The 16,512-nt window shown below is 34.7% G+C and overlaps 1 protein-coding gene and 1 pseudogene across 1 annotated transcript; one reads left to right on the plus strand and one right to left on the minus strand.

Annotated features, from left to right (window-relative positions):
• Positions 1 to 3,327: 3,327 nt before the first annotated feature.
• On the plus strand, positions 3,328 to 5,891 carry LOC138325938 (uncharacterized). Its single transcript, XM_069271958.1, has 4 exons — positions 3,328 to 3,615; positions 4,015 to 4,149; positions 4,701 to 4,828; positions 5,283 to 5,891. Exons 1-4 carry the CDS (start codon positions 3,453 to 3,455, stop codon positions 5,325 to 5,327), a joined length of 471 nt encoding a protein of 156 aa, XP_069128059.1. The 5' UTR covers positions 3,328 to 3,452; the 3' UTR covers positions 5,328 to 5,891.
• A 388-nt stretch (positions 5,892 to 6,279) lies between these two features.
• LOC138325937 (uncharacterized) lies at positions 6,280 to 8,746 on the minus strand (annotated as a pseudogene).
• Between the last annotated feature and the right edge of the window lie 7,766 nt (positions 8,747 to 16,512).

Raw genomic sequence — 16,512 nt, forward strand, 5'->3', positions numbered from 1 at the left:
TTATTATATTTCGCGTCCGTATGCGATCTGTCAACCCCCAGCGTCATATATTTATGGAGGAATAGACAGGAATCCAGAGTCACCTGTAAGGGGGTACCGCAATGAAAACGACTGTGAACTATTGTTCGTGATATTGAATTACTAGATTGTTCCAGGTTACCATTTTCGGGTTGTATAGACGGGTTATGATAGGGAAGTTTATGTTTAGGCAAATTTCATTCTGTCGTGGTCAAGGATGTTTCAACAAGACGACTCAAAATTTAGCTTGTGTACGGGGACTTGCTAAACTGGTGTACGGGGACTTGGTTTATGTGATAAAAATGGTGTACGGGGGCTTGGCATCATTTAAATGACAATCTTCACAATATATTTAAAACAGATAGTGTCTAGTCGTCCAAAAGACAGATGTAAAGTTTTCTTCCGACGTCTATGTCTTCGTAGATCTCATGTTAAGATGTCAATGGAATAGTAGCCTACCAGACGAAGATGATGGATGTTGGTTGGTCTGTTGATTCTGTATACAAAATCAGTTTGTTTGTTTGTTTGCTGGCAATTTTGTTAAATTCTTTAACGGAGGGGATCATTTGAGGAAGGAATGTACTTGTATTACACAACCATATAACGCCGATTTCGATAAGAAATATGATTTTATCTGATAAGATTTAAGTAATTTTACTTTTGAACTGTAAACCATGGCTACGAATACATATAATTTGTCATAGCGTTGTTTTGACATCGCGTTTGTACAAGAAAAACTCCAATCAGGTATTTTCCACAATGCTCCAACACAATAAAGGTGAGTAGTATATTTTAGCATAGTTAATTGTAATATTTAACGATATATACGGTGCAATGTTTGACGGAAAGTCTGTGACCCTCAGCAGCTGCAAAACTCGTCATTACAGATTTAAATATTGACGATGTATTTTGCAATGCGGTCGTGTTTGATGACAAACCGATGAACTCTATAATTCGAGAATACAGCACGGAACTTCAGTTTAATGCACACCTGTCCAGATGTCACCCTTTACTGATATGGTTCCGTTTCTTACATTTTCCGATTTGATTTTGCATCCTTTCCTTATTTGTCAAATTTATTGTTTATCATTTGCAGTTATTTATTTTTATCTAAAGATAATGTTTTAATACTTTAATACTTTTAGTTGCCCAAATTCAAAATAAATTGAAAAGAACAGTTTTGCCTGAATTAATCAAAATCAAAATAATTAATCATTCTACATTGCGTATCGTTTCAATACTGAAGTAATTTAATAATCGTATAGAACGCTATTTTGCTATCTAGAAAGGAATATTTGGCTTAAAAAGCTGCGTTTAACCTACAAAAACGTCAACCAAGCTGCCGTACAATCAACATCCAAGCCCCCGTACACTTGATTTTTAACAACAAGCAAGCGCCCGTACACAATGTGATTTTCACTGATTCATTTCGTAATCTTCATGACCTCAAAATTAGCCATCCGGGCGTGAGTTGCTTTCATATGTTGTGAACTAGCCATAGAAAATAAATTCCGTTATCAGGAGGGGCCGCGGTGGCCGAGTGGTTAAGATGTCCCGACATATTACCACAAGGCCTCAACCTCTGGGATGCGGGTTCGAATCCCATGTGGGGCAGTTGCCAGGTACTGACCGCTGGTCGGTGGTTTTTCTCCGGGTACTCCGGCTTTCCTCCACCAACAAACCTGGCACGTCCTTACATGACCCTGACTGTTAATAGGACGTAAAAATAAAGAAACCAACCAAACCAAACCGTTATCAGGAAAGCATTTAATATCCATATCAGTGATTAATTTTGAACCGCCTTTTTTCACTGCGGTACCCCACTGCATCTGACCCTAGATTCCTGTCTATTCCTTAATAAATATATGGCGCTGGGAGCTGACAGACCGCATATGGACGCGATATATAATAAGCTTGAACTGGACAATAGTTACAGATACATTAATTACATTAAAACTGTGAAAATATTGCAAAACTTCCCCTTGTTGTGACCGGTCACCACCTCATCGATACCAATATCCGGTGTACGGATACCCACAGTGAATATGTTTTAAAACAGTTTTATAGTTCGTTTCGGGTTAAATATGGCGCATGCGCAGAAACCACCTGGGGGGGGGGGGGACAAACGTCCCTGGGGGGGGGGGACAAACGTCATCTGGGCGTCCTTTGTTTATAGCAACCAAGATGGCGTCGCGGGAATTACAAAATTCTTTTGTTGACAGCATCGCGCTCCCGTCAGGTTTTCCACCTTATAACTCGGTAGCATATGCTTCGATTTTTCAAAGTAAAGTTCCAAACATAAATTTTCAAGTCATTTATGACTTCATGGTCAATAGAAAGCGGCCAGTTGGGGAGTCAGGCGACGGATGTCATCAGCTGACTTCTGTCAAATCGTACCGATCGATGGATAGAGCTGTCGCACATTACCAGGCAGGGGATGTCCAGCAGATTAAATTTATGGAGGTATGGATGTTTTTAATAGAAACTTATGTAATTCATATTTAATCGTTAGATATATTCGATAATTAAAATTCAAGCGGGCCTAGATTCAGTCGTACGGTGGCCAAGGCTACAGAAGGCCTACACGGTGACCTAATTTTCGGCGATGTTATTGCATTTGTCAATGATGTCAATCTAATTTAAAAGCAAAATTTCAAACCCCATCATTGGTAACAAAGAATATATATAAAAATTATAAACACAAACTGCTTCAAATGTCTTTAAAAAGCATGTCAAAAGAAAAAAAAATACTATGAAAAGGCGCCACAGACAGTGAAGTAGACTAGTCAAGTAATTAACCAAGAGTTATCTTTCTTCCTTCATGATTTGCACTGACAGGATTGGGGAAAAGTTGCATCTATGAAATAAATAATAGTGTTTTTTCATCTATTGTTTTCTTTTTATAGGTTGATACTGATCTAATTTATGGGACAGCAATGGTACTTGCGTCAATGAAAAAAACGAAATATTCTGTCTACATCGCCTTCAAGAATGAAATACCAATTCATGCTTTTTGCCAGTGTCCTATCGGGTAAGACCAGTCATTATACTTTTTGTAAAGCAGACAAATGAAAACAAATTTTAGGTTGAAAGGATCCTTTTTTTTTTCAAATTATAAATACCGCATAAATGCATTCAGTCTGTCCATAAAATCATTTATTATTTATCTATTTTTCAATTAATTAATTCATAAAATTCTGTCCTCAAGTCTGTTTATTTATTAAGATTAATTAGTTTATTATTAATTTAGATTAATCAATATATTTATGTATCCATTTGTTTTTTATTTATTTTACAGTTTGGCCCAATGCTGCAGCCATGTTGGGGCATTATTATTCGACATCAATGGGTACCATTTAGAAAAAGATAAAGAAAATTCTCAAATCCCATATACATCAAGAAAATGTGAATGGAATGTACCAAGAAAACTCCATATGGATCCGCAACCTGTAAACAATATGCATTTTGGAAAGAGATCTGATTGTGACAAGCAAAGAGTCTTGAATTTTGATCCACGACACTCCTCCGACAGAATTTATGATCAAGACCACTACACCAATATGATGATGGAATTAAAGGCAGTTTTTCCAAAATCAGGTGTGTAAATTACCTTCAGATATTTCAGTTTTCTGATATATACATGTATTACCATCAATGAATCAAAAAGATAAAATACCATGATATCTAAACTTTCAGACATGTATTACCATCATAAATTAAAAAAAAAAATATGCAAAAATCTTGGGATTTTATAAATAATTTTTTTATAACCCAGTGATTGTTAAAATTTCTTTCAAAACCACAATCACTATTTTACCTTCAAATACTAGTTCTCCAGAGGGAGAATATATATAAACATTAAATAGTATAAATATCCCTTTCACAAATTTTCAGCCTCTTGGCCATCTTCAGGTACATAGAAGTACAAGAAAAGCTAGGTGAAATCCATCTTGAACTTTTGATACTATTTTACCAGCAATGTTTTTATATTGGCAGGTATGTCACACTTAGCCATCATTCCTGATTTCACACCACCTGTCCAGAGAGAGGAAGTTGTATTGACAGCCATAGAATCTGATCCAATGGAAGAAAGGGCACATGAACTGGTGTACAAGCCAAATAGCAGCACTGGTACATAAATTGTAATTAAAAAAAAAACACACACACAAAAACCCCAGCATTTCTCCCAGATAAATGTGATTTATTAAAATGTTCTGAATTTAGATGATAGTAATGACACAACATTGATTTTACAAAATCTGTACATGTATTATTTATTACACAAAAAAACTACCGTATTTGACCCAATAAGCGCCCAGGGCGCTTAAAAATTGATAAAAATAAAAAGGTGCTAATAAGTCGCAAATCTATACCGTTTTATGTAATTTTGGTCCTTATTTATGCATGGGCAATTGAAATTGAGGCCTCAAAAAGGGGGAAGGGCGCTTACAGGAACATGGGCGCTTATTGGGTCGAATACAGTACATGTAATCACATTAACGATTCATCCATAAAATAACATGCAATCAACTAAATGTATCATGGAAATATTCACACTTTATATTTAATACAGACAAATTTACATTTAATTTATTACAATTACTGTTTGCATTTAATCAACACAAATGGAATTTATTTTTACAGCTGCAGTAACATTATAAATGTTTTGTCATATATTTCAGTTCATCTCCTAGCACCAATCGATCCCTCTTTAAGCCAATATATAGAAGAAAAAACAAGAGGTCAACGGGAAAGTGTATTGTGGCAAGATTTGCATAAAGGTAGAATTACATGGATCTGGTTTAGAAAGGTAAGTATTTGACCTGAATTAAAATTATAGATGACAAATTAAAAATTCATATAATGTACATACAAGATATTCCTTTTGGACAACACTTCAGTTCTCATCAGCTTTACTTGATCTGTATGCATGTAATACACATGTACACCTACCAAAATATTTACATGTACATATATATATAGATTGTACCATTTGATTTTGTTTGTTTAATGTCCTACTAACAGCTGGGGTCATTTAAGGATTGTTAGGTTTGTTGGTGGAGGAAAGTCAGAGTATACAAATACACGGAGAAAAACCATCGATCAGTGGTCACACATGGGATTCCAACTCGCAACCCTGAGGTCAAGGGCTTGTGGTAATATGTATGTTCTGTACATGTATATAAAATTATATGCATCTATACTAGTATACATTGTAGCCAATTACTAATTTTAAACTGAAACAGGTGTTTCCTCAATTTTAGGTACAGCACTTTACCCAAACCGATTCAGTGGGGAATCGACCATGAAAGGGAAGCTGTGGGTGACTATATAAAGCTCCAGAACCGGGTTACATCTCTGAGTGTTAGTGAGACAGGTCTTACTCTTCTCCCTTCTCATCCCTTTATTGGCGCGTCCGGGGATGGTAAGATTATTGATACCTCCATGCCCCAAGAAAACAATATTGGAGTTTTAGAGATAAAGTGTCCATATTCTGTAAACGGCCAACTTGTAAATGAAATGCAAGTGCATGAAATTGTAGAAATGGGATCAAACGACTTTTGTTTACAAAAGACAGAAGAGGGAACCAGACTGAGAAGGAGTCACTATTACTACGCACAAGTGCAAAGCGAAATGGCGGTTATGGGTATCACATGGTGTGATTTTGTGGTTTGGACCAGTGCAGCACACGGAAACTGTTTTATAGAAAGAGTGTATTTTGATCGTGACTTTGTCTCAAACATGATGCCTCGTTTAGTGGAATTCTATGTGAAACATATTTTACACGATTGAATTCCTATTTCCAACAAACTTTAATTCATATGACTTTATATCAGATATACCAATATGTCATTGTGTTGGATTGCTGTTGTAGGAGTAATAATTATAAGATTAAAAGGTTCTATCTTATTTGCTGAGATCTTAGCTTCATCAGTATGTATGAATTAAGTACATGTATCAGCAAGTGTATCTATGTTTGTTAAAAAAAATATGTACATTGCAATAGTTCATCTGATTAACTGGTATTAATTAAGTACATGTACATGTATACATTATTTTTATTTGCCATCATTGAACCCTCATTGTGTTGACAAAAACATACCATTTCTAATGGAAGATTTCATTCTCCATGGAGTTACTTCCCTTTACTAGCTCCAGATGTTGCAAATGCCATATATATATAGGCAGTCTGTTTTGTTTATACCTGTTCTCATAAGATATGTTTACACAAAAAAAGTAAGGAAGGAAGGGAATATAAATAACTATGTGTGATACAGTAAAAAGGTTCAAGCAAGTCTTTTGGGAATAAAATTGATTTAAATTTTTTAAGTTTAAACTTTGAAAATGTTTTCTGAGCAATATATCTTTCAATATTTTTAAGCAACAACAATTTAATATCTGGACTGTCTAAATCTTTCATATTTGTTTTTGGTTCTTTTTCATACAATATCCAATTATCAATTATTGTTTTACACAAAAGAAACGGTTTGTGATCCATTAAACATTAACCCTGTACACAGACAAGGGGTATTCTATATTCATGTCTTCTTGTCGTCATTACATTATACATATACCTTGTAAATTCATATATTTACAAGTTAAGTATATATATATATACTGTGCATGAGTAGTACTTAGATTAAATTTGAAAAAATCACATATTCAACATCAGGTACAAGTTGAATTGATACTATTGTTATTTCAGTCTAGGAAAAATGGGTGATTGCTTATACAATAGGCACATCGAGGTTGGTCAACCAGCAAGCAACCTTAAACATTTTGAAGCAATAGGTGCCAAAGTTAAGGGCAACACACCATCAAATAAATGAAACTTTTTCACTCGACCAATGCTTCTTTCAACATGAATTCTCACTTTAGCAATTGATTGTGTCGCAAAAAACCTCTTCAACAGTGAACTGTGAATTACCTCGTTTAAAAGGTGGTATATTTAATGAACACTTTCTCTCTCTGAGTAAATCTGATATAGTAAAACCTTTATCAGCCATAACATTATCTCCTGGCTCCAATAAATCTAAAAATCCACTCTCTATAACAATACGACGGTCAGATACTTTTCCACCCCAAGCATCTGATACATATGAAATAACACCCGAAGGTGTTATACCAATTAAAAATTTCAAAGTTGCATGATGTTTATAATTTGAATACAACAGATTCTGGTTTACAAGACTTGAAGACCTCTGTACAAAAATTTCAGTGCAATCAATAATAATTCTTAAAGGGAATGATTTGAAACCTTCAGGCATATTCTGGTTTATTAAGTCTCGAGAAGGATACACATTAATTATTTTCAATTCTTCATATAAAAGACAGATCCATGATACAAATAGATTTGAAAAAGTACTACATGATAAACCAAAGCGATCCGCTATGTCTTGCACAAATAGACCCAATTTCAGTCTCATCAATTCTGCCAGCAGTTGATCAACTAATGAAATTGAAACTTTCATTGGCCTTTTTCTGTCACCTGGGGTGTTCTGTCCATCCCAGAAAGTCATCTTCTCTGCTTTCATTTTAACAAAGTTAAACAGCCACAAAAATATTCCAAATGTGGGTAAACCCGTATAAAAACGGGTAGCCTTATCATTATTTCTGATTTTATCAACAGAAAAAGTCAGTTTTCGTTCTCTTTCTTTGAGAAGGGCGTTTTCCTCTCTCAAACTTACATTCTCTTCCAAGACAGGGTCACATTCCGAGAATACCTGTTGTTGAGTAAGACTTGTCTGTACATTCTGTATTGTCAGTATCGGTGGAGATGACATGGTCATGTTGGGCCATGGATTGCCTCAACATTCCTTCTTCTTGCTCCTTTTGAATCTGAGCTGCCTCCTCGAATGTCTACAATTTGAACAAAATATCGCAAATTAAACATCAAAGTTATAATTCATAAGTTTAATATACATTTAATTTATTTTTAAGGCCTACTGTTTTTTAGTTTGAATTGTACTGATCTAATCTATTGGCAGATTTCAACCAAAAACATCAGGAAAAATATGAAAATATCATGTGCTGAAAGTGTAGATAATTTGCTATAAGTGCATGTCAAATTTGGTTAAAATCTTCAAAGAAAACGGGTAAAATACATTGTACATGTAGTAAAAAAAATGTGGTGTCAAAGTACTTTTTGTCCACGTACTGTATCTGTATCAGGTTGGGCACAACCCTGCATATGAGTAACAGTTACCCATTTTAAGGTTAAATAGCTGTGTTTAATTAATAATAACAGCATGCGCTTTATTTATCTGAATGGTATGACTCAAATGTACACCATGACCTAATTCTAGAAACCCACGTGTATTTGTTAACATCAATATTACCTGTACAGTATATCGACATTCAGGGATATAATACACCAATATTCGATTTAATTTTTAAAGTTAATTGACTTACTTTACTTAAATTGCGTCTGAATGCCCGATTTGTTCTAGCCGGATTGGTTGCTTTCTGTTTATAGTGAAAAACTGTTGGATTATAGTCAAGCTCCGATCTGTCGTAGGCGTGCCAGCCGCTGACGAAATGGTACGAGCATACGAATGAATTAGCAGTCGGTTCCCAGTCCTTGCGATTCAAAGCTTTTATCCAGGATCTTCTTTAGTGTCTGTCCATGGGAAATTTGAAAAATTTCACACCTCTTTCTCTTCCCTTTCCGTTAGACCGATTGGTACACCCCCAAACGCTGCAGCCCTTCACCATCTTGAATCGTGTCGTCAATGTAAACAAATCGCAACGGTTTGCCCCCCCCCCCCCCCCGCCGTTTGTGCGCATGCGCCAGCAACTATCCCGCAGTTAAGCCGAAATAGACTATTAAGTTATGTCTCGTAAAAATTATTAATATCCAAACTTAAAAAATATGACATGAAAAAAATGGCAATGTCGTTTTACATTCGAGAAAAAAATATCACATACATGTTGAAATCTTTCTGCAATTGTTGTTTAAATATAAATTTCAACAAATATCTTTATTTAAACAGAATATGTAATATATTTCTTGTATCCAGGACTCGTAACAGTGACCGAAACATTACCGTTACAAAAGCATTTTGACGTCACTATTGGTTACGTCACTTTACGACGTCGAGCTCGGATATTTGTGCAACTGTGTAAAAATGCAAACCTTATCCAGTAAGTCAATTTTTGTGACTGTTTCTCATGAACCAAGTTCAAAATATTCCCTATTGACATATAGACCCAATTATGTAAAACAAAGAACACATTCCAGTCAAATAAATGGCAATCCAAATTTCTCTGTTAACACCAGATTTACATGAAGATTATGTTGGAACAAAAGCCTGCACTTTCATGTGGCTTTCGCATAAAACAAACACCAGAAATACTCCTTCTCATATTCTGTGAAAAAAAACCCGAAAAACTCCCAAAAAAAACCCAAATAACACGTGCAGAATTGATTCGTTGCTTTATTTTAAGAGTGCATTATGTCTTTCCTGTATCTCATTCTCGGTCCTAAAGTGTCCCAAGATAAACGGGTAAATAGAGGAGCATTGCTGTCATGAGAGATTTCCCTTCCGTTAAATGTTGTTTCCTTATCAGACATACTTGATACCTTTTTAGATTCTAGAGAAAGTCTAATGGTTTTGCCCCATAGATCACCCCTGACGATGTGCATTAAGCTTGATATGTCGAGCGGAAACATTTCTATACTCACTCGTTACGTAACATATCCTAGAAAATTTGTCAATATTTAGTCTCCATGTTCTGCTAACGATAAGAGGTTATTTTAGTCTGTACTGAAGGTACATACGACATTTTATAGATTGGTGTGTTTATTCTTAATACACTACAGTAAAGTCCACTCAGCGATTGGTACATTGGCATAATGACGAACCTTCAAATTAATGTGTTTTTATAGATTTACTGTCCAAAATGATGATGTGGACTATTAGATAGGTGCTGATAGGTTAGTAAGAGATTGATTTGCGGACGCCAGAATCGACAGATTCAAACTTTTTTTATTGACATTCATTATAAAAATATACAACACGTATGTATGAATTGAATGTTAGTTCATTGCAAGTACTTTAATTAACTGAGGATTAAAAAAACAATTCCCATCTCTGCAAAAAGTTTCTACTGCAATGCACAATGCTTATCTCCTTAACATAGCAGACCATGCGTATGCTAATTGACGGAACGCGTAGTACTAAAATGCGGAATGCGGAATGACAGTACAAAAGCGGAATGAAAACGGAACATAGATAAACACAGAAACATAGAGATAAAGTTCGATATTTTCTTTATGTCTTTTTTTCTGAGCTTAGCATATAACCCTTTTTATTTTGTTGGTGACAATAAAAATGTTTGTTTGTACTTGTCTCAAAATTATAAAATGGCTTCCAACAGAACATCTGAAATTGCAAAGTAATATCATCATATCATAGTTTAATTTCCAATTCTTTCCAAACAAAGGGTTAAGCTGCCGCGTAGCCCACTAAGCTTTTTGGGAAGCTAATACTTGTAATAAGTGTTATGTCTTGTCATACGGGGATCCACAGATGAGTTAAGTAGAAATATGGACTGGTCTTAGAGACGATGGCATCCTGTTGTATGTGTGCTGCTGCTTGTATACATGTAGAGTTCAATCAACTATAGCAAATTAATTGTCTATATGGTAGTTATTTTAATTAAATAAATGTATTATAATGAAATGTTTATCGGATTTGATATATCAATAAGTTTATTTTTACTGTTAAAACATCACTAAATTTAATTGTATATGTCGGCAAATACATGGTTATTTTGGTTAATACACATTTACCAGGTTAAAAGCGGATATAATTGTGATATATACAGGACACACAACGAGTGATTGTTGAATTATTGGATATGGAATTTATTCCACACTCGTAAGTTATTTTATAAAAGTTACACAAGATACTCGCTATAGCCAGCGTCTATTGTAACTTTTATACCTCACTTGTATTATGTGGAGTGCATCAAATATCCAACAACCACTCATTTTGTAAACTCTATTTAATAAAATTGTAGTTGGGCCCAAGCTGAATGACACATTTAACCGAGCATGACACTTTGGAAACGTGATCGATCGGGTGGCCGAACTGCAGTATGGCCCTCTGTTGAGTGAACAGGTCATTGGAAGTCCCTGTTGAAATTCTGTAATGTAGTTATATCTGTTCGGGGAAATCTCCTTCCATTGTCACGATAATTGTTTTATATCTGAAGCCACAACATAAGCATCGATCGTCCACGGCGTTAAATATAGGACTCCATCATTCTGGTTCTATTGGAACCACTTAGGTATTTGTAGAAATCCATCTGTGTGCCTGTATAGGGTACAGTGTGTTATATTGTTATATTGCGCCAGGTCGCTGAAAGGATATTTAGCTGCAGTGTATAATATAGTATTCCGGATATCACATACGCCTCACGTGATTACATTATCAATATTATATAACATGAGATTAGTATTCAATACCTTGTATGCCTAAATTATTGATACATTGTTCAATTTCAGGCTTTTTAAAGATCACAATTGTCTGCATAGAAATAAATTCGATATAATGTATTTTGTGGTCGATGTCCTACATGTATAAAAATAGGTTCATATTTCCATGAACTTTCAATCAGCTCATACAAGTTTTGATATATCACAGTATTTCCATCGAAGGTGTCTTTAATGTGTGTGGTAAGTTTTAGGTAGCCTTTCAACAATATTTTACATGTATTATTGGTCCTGAAATTAAAGTAAAAGCTCATATGTTATACTTAATAATACTGGAAAGAAACGTCTACAAATCTGACGGCATCTCTCTTCATACCGTGGAGATTGTTTGGTTTAAAATAGCATTTGATTGGGCGGAGGTCCAATTTATTTGATAACAATAGCAATGTTTATGTTTACGGCTGGAATACAAATTTTTAAAATTATTTATGTTTGTAGTTTTTCTTGCATTGTTATTCTATCACATCAAATGACATCGAAAGTCCTAACTATTGTTGTACTTTACACATCCTTGTCTACTTGGGAATTTAAGATTTTTTGCTTGTAATCACTTTGTTATCATCTTGAAACATAAGTCATGCACATCGAGTAATTAAGTGAACAAAGTTCCAAGCTTGCTTTCTAATCCCCTATGATTTTACACTTATAATAAATCGTACTGCTTAATAACTAATGAAATATTGCTTTGATTGTTAGGGAGGTTTAACGACTGTTTGGACGAGACTTTTGTAGAACACATTTGACATAGAGATATAAGTTGAAACAGCAGGATTATAGCACAACTGAAAAAGTTATCAATATGCTAGCTAGCGTTCCATAGTCATATATTTTGGTTGCTAGAAATTTGATATCACCATATCAACAATGCAACATACTGTTTTTCGAATTAAAAAAAAATGTAGGACACACAGCCAGCAGGAGCAAAGATGAAGGCAATAGCAAAATCGATTTTCTAAAATGCATCTGAAAAATACTTCTACATATATATGTGTTAATGTACAGAATTTACATTGTTGATTGTAAGTAAATATTTATGAACACGAGTTTGTGTTATTGGTAGAGCCTGGTCCAGAAATCAGAGAAACCAAACGTGAGCGAGTAAGTAACTCAATACATCTTCCCTCTATTTGAGGAATTGAACCCAAACCCTCTTGGTATTTCTACTGCGTCAATTGACCATCTCGTGCATGCAGGTATATATAATCTGATATGAAATATATTGGTCGTATCTGATCATGTTTTCTGAGAAAGGTAAGATATCAGACGCATTATGTCTCGCCAATTTATGCTACATTTTATTGATACAGAGACTTTATTGTTCTCTGATAGCTGTATCGAATTCCACTAATCAGTTTTATTACATCCTATAAAATTCCCCGTATCCAGACAATGATTGTTATCAGGATGTGTTGTCATGGTGATATCCGGGACAGTTGGAGAAATGAAAGCCTAAGATTTTATCATATATCAGTGAATTCCCCAAATCTGAGAAAAGGTTCTATCTCACTTTTTGTTACATTGTTACTAAATGGTCATTTTTGACCTGTACCAAAACATCACCTTAGCACCTGTACATAGAAGACAAGTATATACAATTGTAGACGTTTGTTAGGCTCACCACATTTAAAAAAGTAGGTGTTTTGTTATTGGTTGAATTAACACATATTGGTAATATGGAATAAGAAAGGATGTTTTCGTGGGTGGAAGAATTGGGGATGAATAGATAAATTGCTCAACCAAAAAATATTATAAGACTTTTTCATATGTGGATATGAAGGATAGGGATATTCTACCCGAGAGTCAAAAAATGTTGTAAAACCCGAGGCTTGCCGAGGGTTGCGCAACATTTTGTGGTCCCGAGGGTAGAATATTCCTATCCTTCATATCAACGTATGAAAGAGTATTTTTCTCTTATGCCTCAACGTTTTATTGGAATTTTACTACTATGCTTTTCAGCCATTTTGAAATAAATTCGAGAAAAACGCGACTGCAAGTTAATTCTCCATATATGAAAATAATATGATATTTTCAACGCAAATCCCGTTGTTTGTATCTTTTAAAGTAAATCCAGCCTACTTATTGAATCAAATTGTTAAAATTGCACCAATAAATAGTAATTTTGTTGACGCTGTGACGTCACAAGGCTTTATTGCATGGGTAGCCATGCAATACAGCTTCAGGCGACATGAGTGTATTGCCTTGACCAGCCAGTATTGTATCCGTAGGTATGAGAGAATTAGAGGTTATTATTTTGACTTGATATCAGCCCTCGGGCCTGCGGCCCTTGGGCTGATATGGCGGTCTCGGGCTGATAAAGGGTGCGATATCAAAATTGAAATATCATAACCTTTTCATCACACATTTTGAAAAAAAAAAGAGAACGAAATTTTAACAATTTAAAAACATGTATTAAAACTATTGATCGACCGATATTCCACTGGTCATAATGTAGGCCAATTTAATTTTGAAACAGTGGAAAAACTTCATTACATGTACATGTATATGTTTTTAAAAAATACATAATCCCCGATTAAATGAACGAGGTGAAACATAAATTTTAAGCAAAATTAACAAGATCCTATTGAAGGCTAACTATCACTTAAAAAAATGATAATGTTCAACAAATTTCGGTGAATTCGACGGGAAAATTAAACTACACGTGTTAAACTGTCTAATTTATTCCTGCGTCTCTTCTTGTTGACAAACGCATGCCGTTGATTTTTATGTGAATTGCGATGCTTTGTTTTCGGCACTGTGGACAAAACTCATTTCAACCTGATCTTACTTAAGATAATATCTCCAGTAAAATCATCATGAAATAGACTATTTCTGATTTCTGATATCTTTCTCAATACGTTTATCCGAGAGCTATTTTGAAATTAAAAATTGCATCCGTTATTCAACTTATCGTCTGTAGGAAACTGAATCGAAGCGGCAACTCTAAAATCCGGAGTGAAAACCCCGGATGACGTGATATCAGCCCGGGCCAATAACTGATATCAGCCCGGGCTGATATCAAATTATGACGTCATTATTAGTTATATAGTCAGTTACTGACCCCCTATAAAGGCATAGAGGGTTAAGATTTATAGGGGGCGAGGGCGTAGCCCGAGCCTCCTATACTTCTTACTAACCCTCTATGCCTTTATAGGGGGTCAGTAACTGACTATATAACGAATTTATCGCATCGAGGACCTTTTACTTGTTTTATTAATTCTTTGTTTCCTATTTTTTTTGGTCAAGAATCTGAAATCAAACTTAAATCATACTGGCACGAATGATAACAAACAATCGCCACTTTTAAAATAATTTGCCTAGGCTAAATATTTATCTATGTATTTCTTTCAAGAATTTTCAAATATTCTGTATAAGGAACCTGCAGAATAATGATGAATAATTCATAAATCAACAATAATTTCGACATTCCTATGTGCACAGTAGGCCTACCTCAATACGACACCAGACCGTCTGTATATTGAAAGCATCACAAACAAGAGTGACACAAACATCCATCTAACATTTTAAGCACAATCTCCTTGATCATCTGTGCATTCTCGCTGAGATAATCACTTAAACGTTATGCCGATAAATTGATTGTAGAGTGAAGATTGATCTGTAGGTACGAACACCTCCATTTGTTTATAATCACAGTTTGGAAAACGCTTGGATTGTTACGTTTGATTTTCGCCGCGTCATCAACTTTCAAACTGGCGTAGGGGAAGCAACTCGTATTTAAAAAAAAGGCATTTCATGTAATTTTAAGTATTAAAACGATTAAAGTTATTTTTACACAAAAATTAACAAGTATATATAGTTTTACGGTAATGAAGTGGTATATTTAGTTCAAGATAATGTGTTTAAATTTTGAAGCGAGGGCGAGAACCGCCATATTGCACCATAATAAAATCTACTGACCCCCTATAAAAGTGATAGGGGGTCACCACGTGACGGCTCTCCGCCAATCATTTGGGGACATTTCGGTCCGAGGTGCGATAAAATGTGATATCAGCCCGTTAGTATTTATTTACACCATTGTATAGTGCATTCTTCCCAATAGTTTTGTATGTTTACGGATTAAAATGCATAAAATTCATAAAAATTACAAAACATCCAGTTCGGAGTTTATTATATCAATTCTTGATTAATTAAGCCTATAAAATTGATTTATATGATATCGTGTACTCAGTTTATTCATATATGACATATAGTATCTATTAACACACTCATGAAGTTTTATCCGTATGTATTTTATTGATGACGTAACGTAAAAGCAATGAGATACAGACATATTCAATGTAGCGCTAAACATGTAGAATATATCTGTATCCCATTACATGAGTTCACACCACTTTTAACGCAATCAAAACACTGTTCAATCAATATATTTACATAAATAAGTCTATTTTGACATGTTCGTGATCAAGTTTTAAACTATGTCGGTTGCTAAGCTGGGTAACTACGGAAGTCAGTATGGCCATAGCTGATATAGTTGTATGTTATAGCTGCTGTTTGATTTGAAATAAAACAATGACGCCTTTCAATCATTTTTAAAATATGTTTTTTTTTTATTTGATCATAGATCAATAATGTAAATTTCGAATAAAAATTGAGATAACCTAGCCGGAAAACTCCTGGTATGTATCGTTGCCTTGTTAGTGATGCGGTTCGAAGTGGAGCGAGCCGCCATATTTGATTTTCAACTGAGGAAAGTTACTGTATAGTAAGTATAATATAGCTTATTGATGGCATGGCCGTTGAGCTGCTGATTGTTTGTCATGTATGTATAGGTCTACGAACGCGATATAGACTAAATTCTTTATATTTGTAACTTTTATTTTATTGCACGGAGGATATAAAAGTGTTTGCAAGGTGTGTGTAGGCCTATTTTGAATGCAAAGACGGGGGATAACGCTGATTATACTGTTTTGGATAGGCTACCTGTAATGTTTTCTGGAAACATGTACATGATCTGTTAATCTATTGTTCGCTTAGAC

This window comes from Argopecten irradians, chromosome 6 (genome assembly GCF_041381155.1).
Source record: "Argopecten irradians isolate NY chromosome 6, Ai_NY, whole genome shotgun sequence".
Lineage (NCBI taxonomy): Eukaryota > Metazoa > Mollusca > Bivalvia > Pectinida > Pectinidae > Argopecten > Argopecten irradians.